Source organism: Rhipicephalus microplus, chromosome X (genome assembly GCF_043290135.1).
Source record: "Rhipicephalus microplus isolate Deutch F79 chromosome X, USDA_Rmic, whole genome shotgun sequence".
In the NCBI taxonomy this organism is placed as follows: Eukaryota; Metazoa; Arthropoda; class Arachnida; order Ixodida; family Ixodidae; genus Rhipicephalus; species Rhipicephalus microplus.
Window position 1 is genome coordinate 309,261,842 of NC_134710.1, and position 27,487 is coordinate 309,289,328.

General features: G+C 46.2%; 1 protein-coding gene across 1 annotated transcript; it reads right to left on the reverse strand.

Moving 5' to 3' along the window:
• Positions 1 to 200: 200 nt before the first annotated feature.
• On the reverse strand, positions 201 to 26,332 carry LOC142777209 (uncharacterized). Its single transcript, XM_075881533.1, has 8 exons — positions 26,135 to 26,332; positions 25,192 to 25,497; positions 16,745 to 17,476; positions 15,864 to 15,927; positions 10,977 to 11,140; positions 9,525 to 9,641; positions 1,970 to 2,155; positions 201 to 326 (listed from the first exon to the last, which is right to left on the reverse strand). Exons 1-8 carry the CDS (start codon positions 26,159 to 26,161, stop codon positions 249 to 251), a joined length of 1,674 nt encoding a protein of 557 aa, XP_075737648.1. The 5' UTR covers positions 26,162 to 26,332; the 3' UTR covers positions 201 to 248.
• Positions 26,333 to 27,487: the final 1,155 nt, after the last annotated feature.

Sequence of the window (27,487 nt, forward strand, 5' to 3'; positions counted from 1 at the left end):
TGACGCACAACTTCTTCCCTCCCGGTGCTGCAGTGTGTCGCTTCCAGCGCACTCGTCGCGACGAGACAAGGTGGTTAAAATAAACTGCTCGTTCATGGATTTCAGATGTAGCAATCGATTCGTGAGGATCACTTGGAAAAGTGGTTTAGGACTCCTTTACTGCTAAACCAACTAGAAGGGGAAAAAGAAAGACATGTCTGTACTTTCTTTCAGCAAAATAAAAGATTTATAAACCACCAGCCCCGTCATCATTTCGGCTTGGTAATGCTGTCAAAGAACGGAGTGATTGATGCAAACACCTTGTCCGGGTCTTCTTCGGCCGAGAACTGCGAAATAAAAACAAGAAAGATTGACTTTGGACGACTGCGTAAACTGGCCTAGTGTAATTATAGTTACATTATACTCCGACATCTCCCTTCAAGTTCGGGACAGCCCAAAAAGTAAGCTTGTGAACCTTGTTCCAATGAATCAAAAGCAGTGCCCATCCTTAAGGCCCATGTAAGCTGCGCATTACACGGAAACTCCATTTGCCTTTAGAGGTCCCAATGTGAACACTGAGCCTTCAGGGGACGTGCTTGCACACACTGTGCGCTTTAGCTTTTTACCGAATTATCGCTATAGGTTCTGTCGACGGACTTTGTGCTGTAGCTTTGCAATGAGCAAAATATGAACTTGATATTTTCACCGGTCAGCCACCTCGAGACTATAACAAAGCCTCGGTTCAGATACTCGCCCGCTATATTTTGTTTGTTTGGTCGAACTGTCGTATTTGGCACTAGACTAAAATTTATATGAGAAATTTCAAATACTCCCACGAAATAATTGTCATAAGTGGGACTAGTTCAGTTAATTGGTCACACGTTTGTGAATGAAAAAAAGAACGTGAAAGGATACGTGCATAGCACCAACGAAGACGCACAGTCCTGTGTGTTCCTCCATATTGCTCTATATCCTCTGGCCCTGTTTTGCCCATTTACTAACTAATCTTATAGGTGAACTGTAATGGTTGAGTCTGCCATAGTATTTTTTGCAAAACAAGAATTTACGAACAACCAACGCACGCCGCTATACGCAAACGGGACTTTGAAGTATATAGCCAAGACATTCAGTCAGCTGCTCCGCGCGTGCGCAGAACATGGAACCGTGCTGCAGTTGCGCGACACCAATAGCGTCCACTGACTTGGGAACGTCCTCTTTGAAACTCGCTAATATCGAGTTCTAGATTATTTGTCCTAAAGGGGCGTTTGTAGCCCCACACTTGCTTGCATTCTTTTGAATGCAGATTTCGGTTGTCTAGTTCGCTCAGCAGTATGCATCCCCATTCTTCATGCGCGAAATCTACACTCCCTAAAAATCGGAGCATGAACATACCCTATAGATTATAAAGGCGACACATGGCCATTTCTTTTAAACGTGAACACACCTCGCAAGTTTTGTCGTCTTCACTATACAGGCAAAATGACCAAAGGGAAAGAAGAAAAGCATTTTCAGTGGAGGCAAACTGCGTGTAATGGGAAGCATATGACGCCAACTACAGTTTATTTTGTTGACAAGTTAGTTAAGTTAATAAAAGTTGCAAGCGAAGCCACCTGTAGGATCGATTGTTTTTAAAGAAACAGACTACAAGACAAAAAAAAAACAGGTGACACTGTACTTGGCAGGTCCCGACTTCGACACGTATATTACTCTCTTTGAAAATAAACGTTAACTCTCCTATATAGCAAGTGTCGTGCCTCTAACGTCTTTCCGAAGAGAGTATGACGACCTAAACAGAGTTGGCATCTGCAAGTCAGGACTCATTAAAAAAAAGAGTATAAATACACTTACTATAGCGCGCAATTTTGTAGCCCAGTAACTAACCAATCGCCCGGTTTAAGCGAATTGTAATTCTAGTTATTCCACACCTCTTCGCTTAGCATGTCGCGAACATCAGGCGGCTATGCACGAATTGTTAAGTGAACGCAGTTACCTTGTGCACCATGTCCTTGTACTTATCGAGGACAGGCTCAGACTCGACGTGGAAGGTCTTGATGCGCTTGACGATGGTCTCCTCGTTGTCGTCCACGCGGCCGCTCGTCAACCCTCGCTTCAGAAGGCGAGCATGCATGGTCTCGTCCTTCACCTCGAAGTAGATGAGGTTCGTGCACTTGCACACCTGGGCGTCGATTTCGGCTTAAGTGATGGCATGCTTAAGTGATGGCATGCACTAGAAGAATAAGAATGTGGTGGAGCACATTTGGCAAGCACTCTCAAATAATGACAGGTAGATTGCCACTTTCCCTCAAGAGGAAGGTATATAACAGCTGTATCTTGCCGGTACTTAGCTACGGAGCAGAAACCTGGAGACTTACAAAGAAGGTTCAGCTTAAGTTGAGGATGACGCAGCGAGAAAAATGGTAGGTGTAACCTTAAGAGCAGAGTGGATTAGGGAACAAACGGGGGTTAAGGATATCATAGCTGAAATCAAGAAGAAGAAGTGGACATGGGCCGGGCATGTAGCGTGTAGACAGGATAACCGCTGGTCATTAAGGGTAACTGACTGGATTCCCAGAGAAGGCAAGCGGGTTAGGGGGAGACAGAAGGTTAGGTGGGCAGATGAGATTAAGAAGTTTGTGGGTATAAATTGGCAGCATGCAGCAAGCACAGGACCGGGTTAAGTGGCGGAACATGGGAGAGGCCTTTGTCCTGCAGTGGACGTTGTCAGGCTGATGATGATGATGATGATGGCATGCTTGAATGAAACAAACATTCCCCTGAAACTTAGTGCTGAGCCAGGCTCGCAGTATACAGTCGTCAGCAAGCTTAACACGAACGCCCCGAGGCGTGACCTATAGACTGACGTGATCGTTGCCAGCCGCGAAGCGCTTGACACTGTTAGCGAGGTAATACCTCGGTGTGCTTGGATAGTACGTCGGAACGCACAAGGTACATCTAAGAAGGAGAAACTAAAGCCACGCGGCGCTATCAAACTGTTTCAGGACACGTGGCAGAGCGTCTGTGCGTACCGGTCTGCTTCGAAATGGGTGAAGTTAAGGAAAACGTTTTTGTCTTCGCCGATGTCGACGGGGGAAGTCAGTGTGTCATTATTTCTGGTATAACAATATTAACTCTAAAACTGACATAATTCGCACACAAAAAACAGTGTAAAATGTAGAACTTCTGTTGTACCAGCTTGGCCAAGCAACCACTTTAGCTACTTAATAACTGAACGTCATTATGTTGAATTCAGTAAATTACTACATATTTACAAATCCAAGAAATGTACAGTACTTACGGATTCAAACGCGACAGCAAACTTTTTATTGCGATAGCAATTATATGGACACTCTCGGCTGGATTTCACCGCCAGCGTCAGCGTCGGCGTCATGCACCGTATATGTATACGTATCTATATTGTCACAGGTAATGGGTATGAGCCATCAACTGTAGGCGGAATCCCTTTGAAGTGAAGAAAGAAGAGGGCTTTTTGACAGTTCGTTTGGACGCGGCTTCACCCCCAGGAGCCGCGGTTTCTAGTTTCCCCTGTGGGGACTCGGTGACCGGCCTCTGAAAGGAGCAAAAGATGACGAGGGAATGCTAGGTGACGTGGGGCGGCGAGGTGATGGTGATCTTGAAATGGGGCGTTGACCAAGGCGAGGAGCTTGCTGGCCCGTGAGGTACGCTTCAATGTCGCGGGGACGCTCACCGTAACGCGGGCACCGAGCATCAGGGTGAAAGCCACGGAGACCAAGTTGGCGGTACTGGCAGTTACGGTAGACGTGACCCGCTTCGCCACAGTGGTAGCAGAGTGGTCGGTTATCGGACGTACGCCACACGCTGGCCTTTGTGGCGTTCTGCCGCGATCCAGACGAACGATAAGTTGGTGCACTCGGAAACCTTGAGGCGGGTGGTGGAGTCGAAGAGGTGCCCTGGAATCGATGGCTAGCCTGATCCATTCTCCCCATGGTGGGATCAAGGCCATGTGGTGCAGGAGATCGCAGAGCCGCCGCATAAGTCAGTACAGGGGCCTCAGGCCTTGTTGGCGCGAGTGGGGTGACCACCTGTCGGATCTCATTTCGGATTAAGTCTGTGAAAGCACTTACGGGTGGTTGGGGTCCCGCTGCTTGGAGTTGGCGCAGCTCGTCCCGCACGACGCTTCTTATGAACTCAGCGAGGGCATGCCTCTCACTGTCAGCCCCGATAAAGCATGCAGCAGGGGTCACGTCGTGGCGTTCATACTGTGACGACCTATACTGGAGAGTACGCTCCATTGTGGTTGCCTCATTTATGAACTCTGCCACAGTCGTCGGTGGATTGCGCACGAGTCCGGCGAAGAGCTGCTCTTTTACCCCACGCATTAAATGCCGCACCTTCTTTTCCTCGGACATTGCAGGGTCAGCACGCTTGAAGAGTCGCAGCATGTCCTCGACAAACATCGAAACTCTCTCGTTGGGTCGTTGGTTCCGAGACGAGATAGCCTGCTCTGCTCTTTCTTTCCTTTCAGTGCTGCGGTACGCATCACGAAACTGTCGGCTGAACTCATGCCAAGTCGCAAAGGAACCCTCGTGATTCTCGTACCACGTTTTGGCAGAGTCTTCTAATGCAAAGTAAACTCTCCGCAGCTTGCGAGCTTCATCCCATTCGTTGATGTTGGCAACTCGATTGAAGTGGTCAAGCCAGTCGTCAACATCTTCATAAATATCTCCATGAAATGAGCGTGGTGTTTGCGGCGCATGAAAAACATGCGGGAGAAAAGAATAGGCGTCGTTGGTTTGACTCGCCTGGTTGTTAGTAGAAGTTGCCATCTCGTCTTGAGAGAGGGGACCGTACTCGGGAGATAGTCCTCGCAGGCGGCGACTGCTTCTTGCCGTGGGAGCTGTAGCTGTCTCCAAGTAGCTTAGTGTGTCAGCTGAAAATCTGCAGCCAAGGCGCATTTACCCAGCACCTCCACCAGTGCCGCGAACGTAATAACAGACAGCGACGAAACGACGTCTTGCTTGCCCTCAGACCAGGACGCAAAAAGCCCTCTTCTTTCTTCACTTCAAAGGGATTCCGCCTACAGTTGATGGCTCATACCCATTACCTGTGACAATATATATGAAAATGCAAGAAGAAAAATCCAGATAAAAGACTCCAGTGCGCGGAATTGAACGTGACACCTCCACGCCGTAAATGCGAGGCGTTAACCACTGAACCATCGAGGGGTACCTCCTTGGACGTTTAAACGGCAAGCCATTTATATCTACCTCTTGCCTCTGTTGGCGGGCATATCGAAGGGGAGCTATCGTGTTTTCAGCATTATCAGCAAGATGGCGCAGTGAGCGCGCGGCGGCTCTCATCTCTCACGTGTACTTTGGCCCACGTAGAGAATAAGGGGGTGTTGGGGAGGATCTTGCAGGGGAGGATCGTACGTCAGCCTTTGGGTTTCTCCGGAATGATTCTGTTGTAGTTAGAGGGCGCACAAAGGTCACTGCTATTGTTTCACAGCCTCCGTTTGCGAAAAGGGTGCGCTTTTCAGACAGAGAAGTAACAACTGAGACGCTCGCGTTCATCTGTACCTGGGAGTACGTTTCGCGCGTCATTTGTACGTGAGAAACGCGTTGCACGTTTCGATCTGTTTGCCATTGTGCGCGTGACCTTCCAATTTGTTGCCATCGCGTTCGTTGCTTCGCTTTTGCGGCAAAGCTGTGACTTCTCTCTCTCTCTTTTTTTTTTTTAGTACGCTTGCAGGCGCAATGAACCTTTCCAGAAATCGCAGCGCCGTGCCTTCCCCTCGTGGCGCTTCCCCTCGTGGCAGACGGCGCTTTCCAGCTTTCGCCTGCTTTCATCGCTTGCCGTGAGTAGTTTTGATTGGTGTTAGGTGCAGCTGTTGTGAAAAAACGGCAAAGTCTGACTGCTCTGACTTTCATGCACTCAAACTAGACTGTGCTATTCGTCCCAAATAACCATAATCATCCCTCAACATGCCGAAGAAGAAAAAAGTGGCGGACACTCTTGCTCAGTTCTTGGGTGTGATAATACACGAAAGTCCCCGGACGCTTCGTTTTATTGCTCGGTGCTGCTTCAGGACTTCGATCTTTGTAACACTGCAGCTAAGTTTGACTGTTAAGATGTTAATGTTCTCATTCACTGTGATTAAGGGGATGAGATTATACACCTGCGGCATACCCTGAAACATACCGCAAATTTATTAAGGCGAGAGCCTTAAATACCTCATTAAAAACGCACGTCTCCTATCCATCCGCCTAAGACGATTCGATGGCGAAGGCTATCTTTCTTTTCTGCTCGGTCCATGTTCTGATCCTATTCCGCCTTTCCACAAGGCGCGCGAAGCAAAAAAAAAATTTTTTTTCGGAAGAGGGCGGGGGGGGGGGGGAGGGGGCACCTTCTTAATTTCGGGAGGGACATCCCCTCGAATGATCATTTCCGCTTTCTATTGCATGGTGAGAAAAATATCGGGGGGGGGGGGGGGGAGGTGGGGGCGATCTTGGTGTGCCACTTTCTGGCTACGCCTCTGCAATGAGTGTCGGCAGCATTTTTTCCAGATCAGCAGGACATTGCCAGCTGATCTAATCACTGCTGCGGCCTTCCATACCTTTCTCACACTGAATGAGGCTTTCGCCCTCTTTTAAAGTCATCTCACCATTAACAGCCTTGCACAGCGTTACTTATCAACGTTTTCTGGCTTAAGCATTCCATGCCCAAATACTGAGTGCTTATTAGCACCACATAAAAAAGTTCATGCTGTGGAATTTTCTTTTCTGAGCACGCTTGTGACGAGCCCTTCAGATGCTTTATCGACGGCCCTTTTTGGCGAAGATGACAGCAACGGTTTTATGTTTCGGGCAGCTTGGAGAGGCATCTATACAAACGACAAATTACTAAATTATCATAATCGTAGTAAAACAAGAAATCACGGGAGCTCGAACAGTAAAGCAGAATTTTGTCAAAATTATGCACACTAACGCTAACTTCGTTATACATTTCTTCACATTGTTAACCAAGTCACGACCTTTTGAGCAGTCAGGTCGAAAATTCTTGAGTAAATTTACAACTCACAGCCGTGAAAACGGGAACAAGACAGAGACAGCATGTCTTACGCTATTTTGAAAACAAATACTGCATGCGAAGTGAAATGTGCAGAGTATTCTCGCTTTATGTGGTGCAACACGGTGCCGTAATTATGCGATCTCCACACGCGGCACCATTCACTTTATGGACGTGCTGATAGCTGGTTTTTACTGCTCTTAGTGTGCAAAGCTTCTCAGACGCAGCATTTGAGACAGGCAATTGGCATTCAAATCTATACATTATATAGTGGGGCTCGAACCCATTTATAAGGGTGGGATTTTGACATTATCAAGCGCGAAGTGCCATGGTCTTGAACTGCGTATCGCGCGGAAGCATATCAAGAGTGGTAGTGCCCCACATAAAGTACTAATAATGAAGCTGCACGGTCAAACGAGAAAAGCGTCCGCTACGTGGGAATGCGATGAACGAGGTGCAGAGGACTCGCCGCGAAAGTTGAATAAAGTTTCCAATTCAATGGACTTTTTCGCTGGTACGTGAGTATTTACTCGTGCCTTTAATAAGTCAAGGATGCTTGTTGTTAGCTGGCTCTATCTTAATCTGAGTGTGCCTCTTCTGTGAGTGCAGATTGAAACAGGGTTATTACGCGCGATATTCCCGCAACGATGCGTTCGTACGCCCGTCCGCTGCGGGAAACTAGGTGATCGAGCCGACGCTTCGGCGAGCAGACGACTCTCCGCCGGTGCTCTGTCTTCCCATAATGCTTTGTAACCGCCGTAGGAAAAACGAAGTTCTATAGGGGCTTTATCCGTACGTGGCGCGCGCCAATTTCTGGAAAGGTCCGTTGCTCGAGCTCACCACATCCTGTCACGACGAGTATGGTCTCTGAGGATATTGCTGGCTCTGGTCTGACGCGTTCGGGTCGAAATTATGACCGGAACAGAGGACAGTGTGTGAACCACGTTACGTTCGTTACTTAGTAATAAATTGTCATGTTTCAATCCGTGAGTACTGTGCATGTTTTGAACAACTTGACATATAAGGAAGGACAATACGATTGAATATTAAAGAGAACAATATTTTTATTTTACGCAACGGGAAGTTGCGGTGTGATGAGAAAAAGCGGCCGCATTATCGGCGAGCCCGAGAGGCTTGGTTCCGATATCTCCTTTGAAATTTGACGATGAGCATGTATGAGTGCATGCTGCTCTCGGATTTCTAAGAAAAGAATGGGCATGCCATGAAATGTAGCTGCCTGCAACTTTCCCGCATAAACTGCCCTCACGTTGATAGTGCAAAGCTTAATGAACGAGTATTATGCTATTTAGTTTTATTTTTTTGTATTTAGCAACTGTAAAATATTTTTGACTCGGCGCACAACTTGTACGATGACAAGTCTCTGTCACGGCGTTTTTACGAAAATTTGACTCTGTTTTCTGCCTACCTTGAATACAGTGCATAAAACAAATATTTTTTACACCTATAGTATTTATCTCTTATCACTTTGCATTGCAGAAAACTGCGCAGGAGGTATCTTCAGAGAAATATTTAACTGAACGGCTAATTCACAACTTGCCAAGTTTAGAGAAGAACATGAAGCTTCATATTTCTCAACGATTACTGTCATAATTGTGTTCCCTCAGCAGTATTTCAAATCTCCTTCTAACGCGTGGCGTTCAACAGTTATTAAAAATGATCCACAAGTTTCGTTTATTAAATTATTCAAATGGTATACTTCAGTGCCGTGAAAAAGATATGTTCCTTAAAAATTTTAGCCAGCTCCAGTTGGCGGACACGGATGAAACAGTGACGTTGGAGCCGTGTAGTGGAGTTGAACGAAGTGGGTTGAACGAACTGAGATGAAGTGGGACTGAAGTGGCACAATGCGGGTTAGTGAAGTGGAGAGAGTGGTGGGAGAAGTGATGGGCATGGTGTGATGTGGGAGTATAGTGAGCAGTCAGCGGCGGAGTCACACATGTGTAAGTAGAATTTACCCGTTTTTTTTTTTTTGAGGTCTGCCACCGCGGTCTACGACAGCCCTCAAACTCAAAAGCCTTCAACAACAGCAGCTGCGTGGTTAAAACGCACGTTCCGCTGTCCACCGAAACCAAAAGGCGTTGACATCCAGCGGAACGAATCGGGGCCCGTATTCAGAAAAAAAAAAAACATATTGCAATAAACAAATTTAGTGCGAGAATAATTTATAACCAATGACTACCAGAGAAATATCGTCAGATAAGCAAGCTGGCCAATGGGAAATTGCACCTATAAGAACGAGGAACTGTGCATTCGGGATCAAGATTGCAAAATACATACGCCATAGCTTTAGTCGCAGCGAATGGCACTTATCGCGTTAGCATCATTTTGCCAAAGCATGCGTTAGCCTCTGCAGTCGAAGAAAACGCCGCGAGGCAAATAATGCCCAATTCAACAATAACTGAGACAATCTATAAATTATATACTATGCAATAGCGCGGCTTATTGGCTGAAAAAGGCAGGTACTTTAGCGTGCTTACTTCAGCCTCAAAACGGTCTCCCTGCTCGACGTTCCTGGGGTAACCGTCGATGAGAAATCCTTTAGCCTTATCCAGGTCCTTCTTAATTGCTTCTTTGAGCAGCTGCAGCACGATGTCCTACGCAAAAAGAAACATATGGCCTTCGTCATGTCCACCGAAGTTGCGTTGTCACTTTTTTATTACTCCAGGGGATATGAGTTATTTTAAAATGCAATTAAACAGTACCCTTTCAGCTGATCTGTATACTGTTCCGTGAAATACGGAATGATGTATACCGTGTGACCAGTGCCGTCATGCTTTGCGTCCCCAGCGGGGGTCCTTACGTATTTCGACGCTTTCAGTCAGCGAGGACCAACAAGGAACAGTAATCCGTATGCGGTATTGTGGTATAGGTCCACTGATATATGAGAAGTCTGCAGATCTACGGTAGGTCGCGGGTGCCATCTTGCCCGCGGCGACCGCATTTTCGGTGGAGGGGAAACGCTCTATTGAGACGTCGAATAATTACAGACGGTACAATTTTTGAAGCCCTCCATTACGAAGTGCCTGATAATCACATCACGGTCTTGGCACAAAATACATGGCACGTTATCATTGTCACGCTCGTTCATTTTATATTTTGATGTATTCCAGATGCACTCACAGCAACTGTTAGCAACGCTCAGAGGAGACCACCACAATCGTTAGGAAGCTTCGCGATTATTTGAGACCATTTCCATAAGACTACGCGCAGGACGCTAGTAATCAAGCGTGTGCGGCAGCTTCCAGGAGAGCCAGCGGATAATGTTAGGATGCTGGATGACTGACGTACACACATAAAAGGCCTATATGATAAGATCACTCGTCGGCCGACTGTTAATTTTTCGGTTAAAAGTTCGCCCAAACAAGGAGTTCCGTGTGTTCCAGGTTTGTTGCAGCATTGTACACCATCACAGCAGAACGACAATATTACATGAACATGCGAATCAAACTTATAACGGTCGCTCCTCCCGTGGTGGGTGAGAGATTATCCTCCTCAGTTGAACCGAGAGTAAGTTGAGTCAGTGCCGATGCGAAGGCTTCGTTTCTGCACGAGAGTTCTTTCGGTTTCTCTTTTCTTTATTCCCAGGCAGCGAGCAATTTTATGTTACGTATCAATCTACACTAGAATTAACAGATACACATGGGTTTACTGCAAACGTAGGTAAATATTAAGGCTGCTAAAAAGTGGATTTCTATATTGCACAAAAAATTATGAAGCCATCGAGTGAACATCACATCGTCCTCACTCTTGAGAACTTTCCGACACGTTTCTCGAAACACGTGTTATACTTAAATTAACGGAAGGCTCACAACAAACGGACTGCAGCATCGCTTACGCCGGGGGCGATTTACTTTTTATATCGTGTTGCCGTACTCCTTTGAAGTGCTCGAAACGTGTTGAGTGTGCGGCAGCGAGAACAACATGCGTACCAGCGGGACGAGCTCTCCTTTCTTCATGATTTCGTTCATCTCTTTGCCCCGATCGCTGCCGGACTGCACCTCCGCTCTCAGCAGATCCCCGGAGGAGATGTGCGTGAATCCGTACTTCTGCACGATCTTCTCACACTGCGTGCCTTTGCCGGAACCGGGGCCACCTGGATGGAAAGGAGCAGCAAAAGTAATAATAAATAACTAGAAGAAAGATTGAAGGCGACGTTATAATCCTTGGCATGCATACATGTATCTGTCAGCTGCACCGTGCATCGCTCGTCGTGTGCACTGGCATATTTCTTGGGTTAACAGCTTATGGCACACTCATCCCCTCCCCCCAAATTATGCAGAAGCTCACTATCATCTATGTGTGCCAATAAGAATTATTAATCAATCATTCTTTTATATACTATTCAGATAATCTCTAGTTGTATGCGGACCATCTTCAGGACTTGACAGGCTGTCTGTATATGACGTCTTGATGGTTTAGCTAAGACGACTATTATTCTAGTTCGGGTGGATACAGACAGAATTATTATGGCTCTAGACGAACTGTATCGTTCAGTGTAATATTCTAGCACTTTCGAAACAATATTAATGTCATGTTTCATTGCGCATAACTATATACTCATTGACTCATGACGCACGCCTGAGCTGTCTGTGACAATCAATTTGGTCGGCTTTCCCAGCTGGAGTGTTCCTATGCCAGGTTAAAGGGAAGCTGAAGAGGTTTTAGAATCCGCTAAAACTTCGTGGTTAGTAAGAAACGGCATTCTTGTCGACTATGTAAGCTTTTTTTCGCGGATGTTGCAGCCCGAGTTTTAGAATACGCGAAATAAAAGTTTGTCTTGCTCCGCCCATGCGATCCGCCCGCTCATTCATCCGATGTGCGACTGGGCTGTTGACGGGACGAACGCTCGAGTAAAAGCGTCAGCTGAAAATTCTTCTGTTGGACTAAGATATCTGAAATAACGCTGTACAGCCGAGAGCTACGCGAACACAGCCTTTCGTATCCCTAACCATGCCCCCCCCCCCGCCACTAACACGTGACGTGCCTCTGCTCTGTCGGAACTTATCGAAGATACCACGTTTCATCATGGCTGCTGTTGCAGATAGCACGGCATACCGAGGATGACGTCACCACATTTGCTGTGCTATTTTGGAAGATCGGCGACTACAGCATCTGTCTGTTTTTTATTCGTCAAAAAGTGCTGTTTGCATTAACTTTTAATTGTCACTTTGTTTTTTTTTCGAATTTTGCAAAGATTAACCTGTCATTACGCGCTTCAGACATTTTTTTTTTTCAAAAAGTTCTTGAGCTCCCCCTTAAACAGCATTGGATGGTCAAAATCGGCGTATCTGTCTTGTATGGCACCTCTCAATCGTATATCGTGGTTTTGGGACGTAAAACCTTAAGAACTATGTATAAGGATTCCTTCGCCAATGTATCATTAGCAGTTCAAATTAGCGCAATGCCTTGACAGACTCGGATATTAATATGTGCGCGATGCGTCTGCTGTATCCTCTTCTAAAACCAGGAAACACATATATGGAACCACAGCATCGCCAACCCAGCTTCGTTTTTGTTTTGTTATTTTTTACACTCACGACTACTGCGCTGTTACAAAACAAATATGTTCTAGCCGCAGTCAAACTGAGCTTCGGCCGATATTATTGGACGCCGTATTGTTAAGGTACAAAGAAGTTGACCAGTTCACTACTGTCTTTCTTTGTCAAAAGAAAGAATGCTGAAGCACTTCGAAGCTTTGACATGTGTACTTCACCGTGTTTTAAATGTTTTGACTGATATGTGGGGTTTAACGTCCCAAAACCACCATATGATCATGAGAGACGCCGTAGTGGAGGGCTCCGGAAATTTCGACCACCTGGGGTTCTTTAACGTGCGCCCAAATCTGAGCACACGGGCCTACAACATTTCCGCCTCCATCGGAAATGCAGCCACCGCAGCCGGGATAGGAACCCGCGACCAGCGGGTCAGCAACCGTGTTTTAAATGTCGCGCTGAATTTGGGAGTCGTTTGAGGCCATGAGGTTGACTGCTCATATCAGGGGTCAAAGGCACGCTGCAGAGTTATTTTTCTCCGCACATTTCTTTCAACAATTGACACTGTTAATAAATATAGTTATTGTTGAAATTACTCTCAAGTGCGATTTATGAAGTCTTGATGAACCGTGTAACCGCTTCACATTATTTTCTCTCCCTGGCAAGCACACGTACGTACATGTACATACTTGCGTGCACGACCACTCGGAAGAATGCAAATGTCTGATGTAGTCTGAAGGAGCACTGTTCCGACGCCATCTATATAGAGAACACATGTGCCACCCCACCAATTAATTCCGAATGCCGGCATACGCATGTGCGTAGCCAGGGGGGCCGGTGTTCAACAGCTTTCAAGTTTTTTGCTTGTGTATATATACGCGCACACATACAAACAAACGCACGTACGAACATACATAAGGTATTGTTACCTCCCCCTATTACGTCCATGGTACGCCGAGCAGACTAGGTGAGGTTATATGCATAGTGTATGCTGCAAGGTCACAAGATGGAAGCAAGGAGAAGTATTGAGAAGAAAGCTGAGAATTGCACCCACAAGTCCCCACTGGGGCTGCGTGGCGGGTGAGTTCCCTATAGGTCGGCTCATGAGTCGACTCATTCACTCGCTCAGACTCAGATCGGGACATGAGTCTGAGTCTGGGTGCGATAGATAGACAGTAACAACTTTATTAATGGCACAACGAGGTCGTTGAATTAATCTTGCCGGTGGTTCGAAAGGTGCTGGCCAAAACCTTGCCACCACCGTTTCGGCCCATTTAATCACTTCTGTCTGTAGACGGTAGTCGGCTCACGACAGGAGTGACTGCCACGTATACCGAGAGAGGGGTATTGCCTTTCGTGGCATGTTTCTCTCGCATTCCCAAACAATGCGATTTTGGGTAACCTTCTATGTCGGCAGTTTGGTTGAATGTCTTCCGGGTAAATTTCAGACACACGATGAGGGCTGGGAAATGAATTTAGTAATATTTTGGTGAATTTCAGTTCGAGTGAATCCGGCTGAGGAAAATTTTTGTGACTCTGAGTACGCATGACTCCGGTTGAGGTGAATATTGGTGATACTGAGTATACTAGTCAGCACTAAGCATGCGGAAAACATATTTCGTGAGTGAGAGGGAGTGAGCTCCGCCTTTAATTGCCGACCTACGTATGATCCTGTCTTCTCATCTTCAGCGTTACTGTAGGCGTTATATCAGCTTCAATTTCTACTCAAAACTTTTCACAGACATCTCAACAATGCTCTACCTCAATGCTCTACCAACTAGCCCAAATAGCCATTCTTCTTCTCTACCTCATGTTGATCCGAGGAGTGAGTTTGGAACGGCGGCAGGGGGGGGGGGGGGGGGCGTGCCACGCAACTCTTTCAGGAGAAGTTCTTGATTAAGATACCTCGTGCGAGCCACGTATTTCATAGAATATGTCCTCACTGATTTGAAACCAATGATAACTAATATTTGAAGGTACAAAATATGAAGGCGTGCCTTACATTTCGCGCAGATATTATTGCTAAGGAGCATTTACACCAAGATTGAAAAGGCTCATTCTACGATATATAGCGGACTCATTCGTCAATTCCCTAGGGCTCACTCAAACTTACGTAAAGTCTGAGTCTGAATGAGTCCGGCTGAGCAATATGTTGGCGAGTTTGAGTCCGAGTGAGTCCTCAGAGTGAACTATATCTCTTGAGTGAGTGTGCGTGAGCTTCAATTTATTTGTCGACCCCATTTATTTTTAAGCGGACATTCAAGTGAAAAACATTAACCATTCTGTAATAGTAAATTACCCTTCTTCAATTGAAAAAAGCACTTCCGTGCAAGAAGCAACCTTGTTGAACTATATAGAAGAGGCGCAAAAGAAATGCCGGATGGTCCTACTGGCCCCGGCCATTCCTTCGTGACGACATGCGGTTTTACATCGTCTTCACAGGCCCATAGTTGACTTAGCGCCTCTAAAATAGGACTATATTGCTGTCGGAAAGAGCCAATAAAATATTAACTTTGTCGTCGTTTTCGGGCGTTAAACCCCAGATATTATTATTATTATTATTATTATTATTATTATTATTATTATTATTATTATTATTATTATTAGTAGTAGTAGTAGTAGTAGTAGTAGTAGTAGTAGTAGTAGTAGTAGTAGTAGTAGTAGTAGTAGTAGTAGTAGTAGTATCATTATTAAAGTATGAACTTGGTGAATTTCAAGCTTTTACTGAGCCGGAGCAGGGAGATAAAATAATAATTTGAAATCTCTGACATCATTTGATATACCACGCTGTTGCGTTAATACATCTAGATTTTTTTTATAAACATATCTTGACTGATAAGCAGCGCAAAAAGAAAAAAAAAATCGGGCACCATGCAGCTTTATCCATCTCCACAGCATGCTAAACTATCCACGCAATAATAATCAGTCACTGTAAAGTTCACAAATGCAAGGCTACTGAATTATCAGTCAAAACTGATACAGCGTTTCTCTTTAACCTCATTTGAACGTTTCCTTTTTAAATTTTTAAGCTCCTGACAAATGGTAAAGGACCACCGGTGGCGATGGCTGGGAACCGTGGTGCAGCTTTACACGCAGTTTTCGTCAAAGCGAACGGTGCATGCAATGAACGGCTAATGAACGGTTTGGCACGTTCGTATTATATATGTACTATGAAAGACGTCTGCGACAAGTTTATGCCGTATTTTTTTGTTTTGTTGCTATGTAAAAAAACATTACTATGAATAAAGGGATAAGCGTTATATGAATGTTCACACCGGCTTTTGGCTGCTCACAAGGATAGGCCGTGTAGAAGCGAGGTCTTACCGAATACGAATATGACAGGGACCTTGACCTCAAGCGGCATTGGTGGCTGAGTTGGAGTGGCCGGCTGAAAGTGCGGGAATAACAAATGTGTCATTACCGCTGCGCCAAAGGATAACAATTGTGCGCAAGAGGAAAAACAACACATTTTTTTTTTGTAGACAGCTTATGTGAACAAGAGCTTATCTCAATCACGTATAGAAAGCCGCATGTAAGTAACGTTCGCGCTTACAGTGTAATTTTCGCTTCAGTTACGCATTTAAATAGATTTTGAACGAAAAGCATATGTGTTCGCGTAACTCTTAGAAGAGCGTCATTAAGTAGTATTTTCTCGCTCAGCTACACATCAGTAAGAAGACGAGAAATACTGCCTTACATTAGCCACCTACAATGAAAATGTTAAGTAATAATAAACAAAACTTTGTTAATTACGCGGGACATTGTACAAACTACTCATGCATCTATAGAGGCTGCTCAACACTCTAATGCTGGCAATATCGTATGATGACTTACATAGGTCTAATTATAATTAGGCATCGAGAAAAACGCACGTTCCATTTATTATCTAACTGTTCGCAGTGCATCGTGGAGACGCGCACATAACGTGACGTCGGTGCTGCAGTCGGTAAACGTGGAAGTCGCCTAAGCTGTTTACCCTTTCGTTAAAGTTCCACGGGAACCGACCTCGAAGGGTGCAGTCAATGCAAATGAGTGCCGTGTCCTTCGAGCGGCATCTGCCTGGTATATACACGAACGCTTGGTTCTGAATTAAGGAGAGCCGCAGCCTGCTAATGCAATGGTTAGATCGTCAATCTGTTTGGTATTACTCATTATCGGCGCCTTCGTTTCCATAGAGCAGATCAAAACGCTTCCGCATGCCTCACCTTGCCATCGCCGGCGGGCTTCGCATCCTTTTTAGCGTCCTTCTTGTCGTCCTTCTTATCATCCTTCTTGTCATCTTTCTTGTCATCCTTCTTTTCCGGTTCAGGCAGAGGGATGAACTTCTTGAAGTCGATCTGCCGGCAAAAGTGCTCCAGCTGCTGACGGTCCAGCCTCCTCAGCTCGTACTCCGATTCATACTCGGTCTCGGTGCTGGACTCTTCGGGAGGAGGCCGCGTTGGGGGTGGAGGCGGCTTCGAACCAAACAGTCCGCACAGCATGTTAATCAATCCGGACGGCGGAGGAGGCGGTGGAGGCTTCTTTTTCTTTTTCTTCTTTTTCTTCTTGCGTTCGCCGGTTTTCTTGAGAACGTAGAGGTTCTCGCAGTCCTCCGGCATCTGGCCAGTGAATGTGTTGGCGGTGGACGCAGCTCCGCCACTGCTGCTGGCGCCGCAGGTGCAAATCAGGCGCCCGCCGGTGCCGACGTCGAAGTCGTCGTCGAAGCTGCTACGGGCCCTGCGGCGCCGGCGGCGCGCTCGGCGGTCTTCGCCGCGCCGATCGGACTCGTCGTCGGCGTCGAAGTCTCTGTCGGGCGGCATCATGCGGCTCGAGGAGCCCGCCAGCCGGCGGGAGCGCGACCGCTTGGGCAAGGCCCGCCAGCGTGACCTCTGAGCGTCCGAGACAAAGTCGGCCTCGAACATCTCTTCAGCTTGCAACTCCGACATTAGACCCGGGTGCTGGACCGCGCGATAGACGACGTGTAAAGCTTTGCACCAAACTGGTTCTGGACGACCATAATTAGTAGCCACGCGTGTCGTCCTTGTTATACTTGATCTAGGATCGGATAAATGATATAGTCTACAAAACTGAGCCCTAGCTGGCTGATCTTCATCGCATTTACACATCGTTTACCTAATTAAAGTATACGACCCCATATACGCGATACAAAGCTGTTGTTTTTACATCACCCGGAACATTTACACGGCTTCCACGAGTTTAATAGCCATGCCACGAATAATATTCAAGCAGTTGTTTTGGCACGGTGCGGTAACTTAACTTGTAATTAGAGCCCATAAAGTGAGTGCCGAACCGCACCCTAATTGCACAAAAGAACAAATGTGCTTTTTTGTTTGTATCTTCATCACTTTGTTTTTGTTTGGTGCTTGCAGACCAGAGACGTCACAGGGTTCCTGTTTATAACTATAAAGCTAAACTAGGGTGCCCCACCTATCTCCGCAACATTTTTTTTTTTCAAGTAGGCATCGAAACGTTTGATTGAAAGACCTAGTTGCGTCATGAATGAACTGCCGCAATAAAGTTTTAGGATCCATCAAGCACAGGGAGAGTTGCAGGAATCTGTCGCTTTCTCTCTGCTTTAACAACAAGTGCACTGATTGCTACGTGTGGCTTACTGTCATGCAGTGTGATCGCGGGTGAGCGCGTGGGTATGTGGCGGCATCACGCGGCGGCCGCGATAACTATGCGGCCCACGATGCTTAAATGAGTCAATGACAACGGCCTCTGGGTTTATGGCGCGTTCATTTGGGCGTATGGGGCCATTTTTATAGAAAAGAGTACTTTCAGAATTAATTGTATATTACAAGCAAGGTGTATAAAGTTTCGCTCGCATGTTCTCAGGAGCCTGGCCTACAGATCGGCAGCGTTTTGTGACCACACTGAAAAAAATGTTGCAGCGCCCCTTTAAAACTATGCCGACGCATTCTATATATGCCAACGCTACTAAATGCATGCTTCTGACTATCGTCTTGAGTTACGCCACACTGTTTTTTTGTATTTGTAACTGCCCAACTAAGCATGCTAAATGAATTAACTTTTGAAGCAACGAAGCTGGGAAACGAAGCAAATATGTGACTAAGAATATTGTAGATCAGTGTGTGAAACGTCTTAGACAGTTTTTCACCTTCGATGTAATAAGAATTACTGTATTTTTTCGTTTACTTCAGATGTCCTCGATGTAAAAAAAAATAAAAATCAAATCATGACCTTTGTGCGCGGCCCGATTGCCGTGCTTTCTAACGGTCCACGTGGAAACGACCATTGCGTTTGGCCGGGTGGGCTGCCTCAATATGGCAGATACTATTGTGGCGGTTGCGCAATGACGCGCTTTGGTCACACGATTCAGCCAATCGGCCAAAGTTTAAGCACTTCAACGCCCAGCCATCTTGAACTGGTGACTGCGTTCATACTTAGCATCGTATTTGATCAAAAGGCAAATATTAGGGATATCTGAGGCGCAACGTCAATACGTATTAGGCAGTGTGTTCACTTACTAGAAAAATACATAAACATATGTGATTATGAAGACCACAGTGCTTCTGAGGCTGCGCCAAAAATGCGACGCAAAGGCACGAAAAAGCCCTCTGCCGACGATGTGGTGATGCCACCAGACAGTGTTCCCGGATTCTGCGCAAGTTCATGTTTCCCGACGCCACTGCCTGATGGTCCGTATGTCACGCTGCAGACCAGGACTCATGTCCGGCCGGTAGAAGACTATCGTTTTGCAACGACATTTGCCGCGAAGAACGTAGATACAGGGCCAATTTGATTGTGATAGCAATTTTATGGACACTCTCGGCTGATTTCTGTTGTCGCCGCCATGTCCCGGATATGTATATGTATGTATATATTTATAAGAGGCAATAAGAACAATAAATCAGAAGAAAAAAATTCCAAGGCACCCACCGGGGATTCGAACCAGCGAGCCCTCGCTCCTCAGAGCGCTGCATTAGGCCACGGCGCTCATACTGTCCATCGCAATAACGGCGACCTATATATATATATATGTACCATTTACCGAGAATAAATCCACCGAGAGTGTCCATATAACTGCTATCACAATAACAACAACAAAAAAGAAAAAAAAAACAGCTTGGCGCGACGTTGGAACGAACAGCGGAGCTTGTGTTATACCCAGCATTTTCGTAGTTTTTGTTAGTGCACGGACCCTGGATGGAAAAGCGGGTGCGTTTACATTTAGCGGCCGTCACATGCGACACGTAACTTTTAACCGTTATAGAGCTCGGTTCGCAGAAATTCTGGTGTCCGCGTTGGCGTCGTTGCTTGTGAGCAAAAAAATCATTATCTTGTGCGTGACCGTAGAGTCGAGAAAGATGGAAATATATTAAGTTCTGGGTCCGAATTGGGAGCGAATTCCGGGTCGTTTGCGCGGCAGGCTAGTGCTCTGCCACGTATAGCCACGCGTCTGATTGTGAATAAAGAGGAAATTACATCCTCTGCATGGAAATGTGGTGCAAGTACATCTTTCACGCTTTACAAACACGCGCCTCCTGTATACTGGCTTCACAATAAATGTCATATCACAGTAATATTGCGGTATAAGCGTACATAGCCATCGAGTGTCAGAACGCGTGATGCCCGTAACGACTTCATGGTTTAAAGGTGGTCACCCACTGCTAAAGGCACGCACGTCACTGCGCCTATACATGGCTGCGTAGGGGGTGCATACCAAGTTCGAACAGATTTCATGCACGAAGTGTTTCAAGTACGCACTATATAGGAAGAGGATATCGCTATCGCATTCAACCTATAAAGGCGAAGCTTAAGGGTACCCCAATTTTTGCTGTAGGTACTAAGTTTTTTCAAGTTACATACTTAGTGTGTTTAGACTCTATATATCCTCCTGTTTCGGTCAGTTCCTCAGGCTACGCACGTGACACGTGGTATAGAGGTGAGAACCCGTCAAGTGAACAGTGGGTACACGATTTTCAGTCACGCGACTAATTGTTGCGCAATGTTACGTGCTTTAAGTCACGTGACTATAGCTTCTTGTTAGGTGATATTTATCGCGTCATACTATGTCATATTATGTGAACTAGCAGGGACAGCTTGGCGAATTTCACAAAATCGTTAATGTCTGAAAGCGCAAAGAAATTGGCCCCATATCTCTGTTAATCTGCAAATGTTGTCGAAATACATTGTCTTGCGTGTGGAGAGAGTGAATGATTGGATGTTCTGCGCAAGAAAATCGGTGAGTGGTATTCTAGAGGCGCTGCGTGATAGTGCCTCGAGCGTGCAGCGGAGGCGAACGAGCGCATCAAGTCACGTCACACGTGAGATATGAGCGCCATCTGGCAGTTTTCTTGGAAAACGAAGCGCGTGGCTCTGAGACGGGTGTGCGCGCCCGTCTCAGAGGTGATAAGGTGTAGAACGCAAGGCGACGGGTAGGTGCCACCACCATCTCGTCTTAGCAAAGCGTTGGAAACACTCACCTTTTTCGTGCAAGCGTTGCATGGTCAGCGCAGCGTGATCAGCACTACGGTCCTTAAAATTACTTATGTATGCTTTTTCTAGTAAAAGACGCACATGCAGAGTATATACGTGTTGTTATGGTGCCCCAGACATGCGCAATAATTGCTTTTTAATTGACAATTTCACAAGTATGAACGCTGAAGCTTGAGCAACGTTGGTGGGCGCTGCGGATGGAGTCGGCCGTTTCAAGTACCCGGTGTGTTAAGAGTGCACAAACAGACAAATGTACAGATAGACAGACCAAAATTTTTGCGTCGAAGGTCCCCAAGAAAGACTATCCCCTTTACAAACCCAATACAGAGAAACGCGGGAAAAGGACTACGCGCTACGTGATTTCAGTCACGTGACAAGCTGTTACGTGGTTTTTAATCACTTGAGTGATTGTGGCTATGTGATATATCGTGATTTTAGCATGGTGATTAGTTACGCAATACTATGATAATTTATGCAGTTTTAAGTGATGTTACGTAATGTAAGTCACGTGAACAGCTATTACATGATTTTTAGCTACGTGACTTTATGATGTTAGGGGATTCTAGTCATGTCTCTATAGAGTTACGGCATTCTAGTTACGAGATTTTTTTAGTGACGTGACATACTCGGCCGTCGTATTTACTACATTCCACGGCCTCACAAATCGGCAAACGTGTGGTTGCGAAGCAGAAGAAGCACACATATATATACAGGGTGTTTCAAGAAATCGTCCAGTATTCTTTTAAAATGAGAAAAAAGGCGCCATTTGCTCGATGTCTTCACAGTTCCCTTTTCTGTCACAGCAGGCATCTTAAGAGGGTTTGAAGACACCATTTGTAACAGTAATTAGGAAAGTTAAATTAACTTTTTTTTAATTCGTGGAGTTAGGCAGTTAAGTGAAATAGGAGAATTGAAGTCATTCATGCAAAGAACCCATTGCCGCTTTGAGATTTCGGTAAAGCGGCCTTTAGTAATAACTGCAGATTAATTAAATTCTCCTGCCCCACCGCGGTGGTCTAGTGGCTAAGGTACTGGGCTGCTGACCCGCATGTCGCGGGATCGAATCCCGGCTTCGGCGGCTGCATTTCCGATGGAGGCGGAAATGTTGTAGGCCCGTGTGCTCAGATTTGGGTGCACGTTAAAGAACCCCAGGTGGTCGAAATCTCCGGAGCCCTCCACTACGGCGTCTCTCATAATCATATGGTGGTTTTGGGACGTTAAACCTTACATATCAATCAATTAATTAAATTCTCCTAAATTATGCGGCGAAACCGAAGCCAAAGGGCTGACGAGGGCGAAAAGCAGAAGACTACAATGACGTCACTGTTCAAAACAGCGGTTACAGGGGTGCAGTTCTTTCCCCGTTCGATAACGTATGTACGTCATTCGAGTTGTAATTGCGAGCGCAGCCCGCACACCTACACAATGAAGTCGGTTGATGGGTGATGTAACAACGCTCCCTCATTTCGGGGGTCTCAACCCCGTATTCACAAACGCTCCTCGACTCGACTTGCACCCTTCACTTGACAGAGTGGAGCACTGCGCCGCTGCTCGGCTGAAAATGACGCTGCGCTACTCAAGAATGGCAGCAAATTGTCCCTGATATGCAGTGACTTGCCCTACCTAGAGATGCCGCTTCCATCGGTTTTCTCAAGTGAAGGTGGAGCGTTGAGTGAAGGGGCGTTCTAGAATACTGGGGTCAGATGAATATGGCAGTTCCGCTCTTACGTGTTTAGGTTTCGGTTTCCCCGCAGAATTTAGGATATATTTATTAAATCCCAGTTTGATAGATATGTGAGGTTCGATGTCCCAAAACCACCATATGATTATGAGAGACGCCATAGTGAAGGGCTCCGGAAATTGCGACCACCTGGGGTTCTTTAACGTGCACCCAAATCTGAGCACATAGGCCTACGGCATTGTTAATTCGCAGTTATTACCACAGGCCTGTTTGTTTTTTTTTTTTCGAAATCTCAAAGCGGCAATGGGTTCTTCGCATGAAGGACTTAAATTCTCCCATATGACCTAACAGTCCAACTCCACTAACTAAAAATGTCAATTTAACTTTCCTAATTACTGTTTTAAATGATGTCTTCAACCCTCTTAAGATGCGTGATGTGACAGAAAAAGCAACTGGGAAGACAGTGAGCAAATAGCGCTCTTTTTGCTATTTTTAAAGAGCATTGAACACATTTCCTGAAACACCCGAAAACGAATCCAACGCGTGCGGCTTCCTTTCCGTTCACGCTACCCGGCGCAACGAAAAACTCCGCTGTTCAAAACACGAATATAGAACGAATAAAAAATAATCAGAAACTGTTCAGTAAGATGTTTTGCCAATTCATCTACAACTAGTTCATTGAAATGTTTAGCCCTGATTTGTTGCTTCAATCGTTACATTACCGAAACAGGGCTAATTATAGCAATCAAGATCAACACACAAGATAGTGCGCCTTACTCCATGAAATAGCCAGCGCGTTTAGTTGAGTCGTCAGTGATTATGTCGGCATTTTTCAATACTCTAGCTAGTGAGACGCATATCCTTTGGCTTTTACAGATTTTTTTTTTTTTGAAGCTTTTCGAGCAACTACTCATTGATGGCCTGGAATGGGACTGGTTGACATTGGACAGGGACTGTCGGCTAAACCAGATGTTTTGTGACAATACTTAACGCAAAACAAAGAGATCCGCTGTTCATTCAACTTTTCGTTATGAAGAATTCGAAAGAATACGGCAGGGCACTTTTTTAAGGCCTCAACTTCTTTTAGAAAAAATACTTATTTTCAATGTTTTGGGTAAAAAGCTCTCTCCATGACAATTTTAGAGGGGCGGGGCTTACACCTATATGAGCAGAGAGAGGATGAAGCCCCCCAAACCACAATTATTAATATGCCCCTATTCGTAGAAGTCTTGCGTTGACGTCACTGAAACCATTATGTTGGAGCACTATATATTATGGCAGGACGTGAAGATTGTGATGTCACGTTTACGTGCACTGCGCGCAAGTTCCTTGATAATTCACGTGCAAGCTATGAACAATAATAATAGAAACATGTAATCCTGGTACGCTTTGAACGTCAACAGTGCATGTTTGTATGAACTGCTCAGCTAATCGAGACCTATCACCCTTTATTCGATGCACTGTTTTGTTCGTATGCAAGCTTAGAATATTGTTGTCCAAGATGCTAAAAATTGTATTGCTGAACTAATAAAGAAGTCGTATAAAGAGAAAAATTTTCTTGTAAAGTTTGCAGTAGGGTGACATATAATAACTTTTTTCCATTATTATCTATGATAATAGAGCTTAAAAATGTACTAATTCCACGGATCAATTCTTACTTACCCAAAGAAGTGATCTTTACGCTAATTATAAAAATGTTGCATACTTCCCTGTCACGTTAGATGTACTCGAAAATAATTTCTAAGAACGCGCCCCCCCTCTTGTTTTTTTTTTTTTGTTCAGCCGGTCTTCGAAGCTTGGCGTTGATAAATCGAAAAGTATCAAAGTACCATTTTTTCCTAGTATGATTTGATATGGGGGTTTAACGTCCCAAAACCACGATATGATTATGAGTGGAGGGCTCCAGAAATTTCGACCACCTGGGTTTTTTTAACGTGCACCCAAATCTGAGCACATGGGCCTACAGCATTTACGCCTCCATCGCAAATGCAGCCGCCGCAGCCAGAATTAGATCTCGCGACCTGCGAATCAGCAGCCGAGTACCTTAGCCACTAGACCACCGCGGCGGAGCAGTGATTTTTTCCTAAAAAACTATGTGAAACGAATCAGCCTATAATGCGCGCGCTGTTCCAAGAGCGCGTTTTTTTTTTAATGCCAAATCAGGACGCTGAGAATTTGCTCTCTTAAGGCCGTTCCACGCGCTTCCCGCGCAGCCGCAACGCACGTGCCGCGACCCCTGCCGCACGCAAGCGGTGGTGGTGGTAGTGGTTAGAAGATGAGAAAAAGCACCTAATTTCTGCAGCCCGGTCGGGAGCACGGTGCAGTGCCTATCAAGCGGGGGACAAATACGCCAATTGGCGACGCTCTTTCACCCTCTGCTTGTGTGCGGCAGTTGTGCCGGCACGTGCGTTGCGGCTGTGCGGGAAGCGCGTGGACTGGCCCGTATACGGCTAGCGCATGGAAAAGCCCTTGCGACAGAGAGAGTGCAAGTTCGCGGAACGATCTTACCATGCTGCCGAAGGTGGTGAAGGGAGTCCCACCGCTGTTCGGGTAGCCCATGGGACCCATGCTGCTCACCCCCATCATGGTGCCGGGCGTCTCGCTTACGTCGAGCGCCATGAACGAGGTGCGCGGCGTGTTGATGGTGGAGGACACCGGCATGGCGGTGGCCGCCGTCGTTGCCGTGTCGGACATCTCCGCGCTGGCCAGCACTCGGCTGAGTGACGGCCCCTTCTGCAGGGGCCGCGGCGAGAGCGGACGCCCAGCCGATTTTGGTTTGAGAACAAACGTCGAGTTGCTCTGGTAGCGCAGTTTCTGCACCGACGAGAACACGAACTTAGACGAGGGGGCTGTTGTGGACTTCTTGGTTCAGCACCGCCGAATCGGAATTGATTGCGCAATGCGACACGGGGACACAGCAGCCGCAGGCGCAGAGCTTTGGGCCTGCCTCTCCCCTCATCTCATGGATGCATATCCGCATGTTGCGCTATGTGACATCGGGTAGAACACGTCTATCTACTCTACTACGCCTCTGGCGAAATTGGACAATCGCTAGCTGTAAGCTTCAGGTGGCGCTTTATCGTCATTGCCCCAACTCAATCGTCATATTCGTAGCACTGTGAGTGAGGAATCGGAGCCCCTGACATGTCCATCCCGCAACGCGGGCTCAAAAGCAATCAGGTCAAAGATATAGGGCATGCTGCAAAGAGAACACCTGCTTAAACAATAAGTTCAACGTCTACTTTAGCGCCATATGTTTCGATGATGGCACACATGGCACGCACTGAAGTGGAGCGACGTATAAGAACGGAGCGACGAAATGCTACACATTAAAACAACAATGGCAGGGTGGTTTAACGCCAAGCCTCTTCGAGTGGACGGTTTCGAGCGCTAGCACCGAGTCGTACTGTGCCCACTGGTCATATATAGCAGCCCATCTTGCCGGACTTACCGTTCTCTGCGATTGTTCCGCCGCCATGGTGGAGCCCGCAACAACGCACGCTGCTTTCAGAGGTCCTCGACGCTGCTCGGAGTCGTCTCAATTTTGCCGTCGCCCGGGGATCATGGCGGCGGGAGAACACCGGCCTCCGCCCAACCGCCGAGAGCGAGCAGCGCGCGGCGCCTCACCTTTGTCCTCTTCTTTCACGGTCTGCTCGCGCTTCCGCCAAGGGTAACCCTGTCCTCTTCTTTTCGCATCTTTAATTACGCTAGACCCTATAAGGGTTCTCTATATCATCATTGTCGGAGCGAGCACTGCAGACGTCTGGGAATTAATGAGAACGCAAACGCGTTTGCGAATGAGCAGGTTGTGCCAAAAGCGTTAAGAAAGCGTTCAATTGAAAAAAAAGCCGCTCAAGTGACAACATCAACTTAGATATATGAGGATAGTGATAGTCAGCTCAGCGGACACTTGTGTTTTTATTTCTATTTCCGTTTCATATTTTGACGTCAACTCCCCATGAATAACGTTCTACTGGGGAGGGACTCTTGTGGTACAAATAAATAAATAAATAAATAAATAAATAAATAAATAAAACAAGCAAATATGACAACTTAGACTGTCAGTGACAAGAGACTGCTCTTTCGTTACTCGACAAGGAGACATTATCATTATTGGAAAGACATAATCCAACCTTCGACGAGGTCCAATACTTTCAATGTGATTAGTGATCAAGTACCTTACACACTTTCAGTGTGCTGTCCTTCTTCAGTACTCTTTTTTCTCTTTCACTTGTTTACATTTATATACGGATACATGATACGGTGAACTTTCTTGATAAGAGCACAATTCGGAAATACACAACTTGCATTATTGTATACATTCGCAGATGTACATATGCTACAAGTCACAGGAGATGTGACGGACATGCACAACCGTCGTGGTACGTTAACGGATGACGTTGCTCTGCAAGCTGTAGGCACGAGGACGCGCGTTCCACTCCCAGTTGCGGCGGCCGCATTCAGTTAAGAGCAAATTGTGAAAACGAGCGTCTACTGGAACCTACAGGTACAGCTTATAGAACGCTGTGTGATCAAAATTAACCTACATTCCCTTGCTATACGGCGTGACTCATAACCGGATTTTAGGCTAATGCCTATTAACGCGGTATCGTTGAAGAGACCGTTTCGCGAGAATTCCGCCGTCGGCGTCGTTGGTTGTGAGCGAAAAATCATCATCTTGTTCGTGACCGAAAAATCGAGAGAGATGCAAACAAAATATACATTAAAAATTTCCGGGTCCGAATGGGAGAGAGAGAAGTGGTTATAAGAGGGGAAAGAAGAGAAAAGTCAGCCCCGTAACTGT

Coding starts and splice junctions, on each gene's coding strand:
- LOC142777209 (XM_075881533.1), bottom strand. CDS start 26,161: ATGGCGGCGGAACAATCGCAGAGAACG. Junction 17,477..25,191: donor TCACCACCTTCGGCAGCATG/GTAAGATCGTTC, acceptor CGCGCGGTCCAG/CACCCGGGTCTAATGTCGGA. Junction 9,642..10,976: donor AAGGAGAGCTCGTCCCGCTG/GTACGCATGTTG, acceptor CTTTTTGCGTAG/GACATCGTGCTGCAGCTGCT.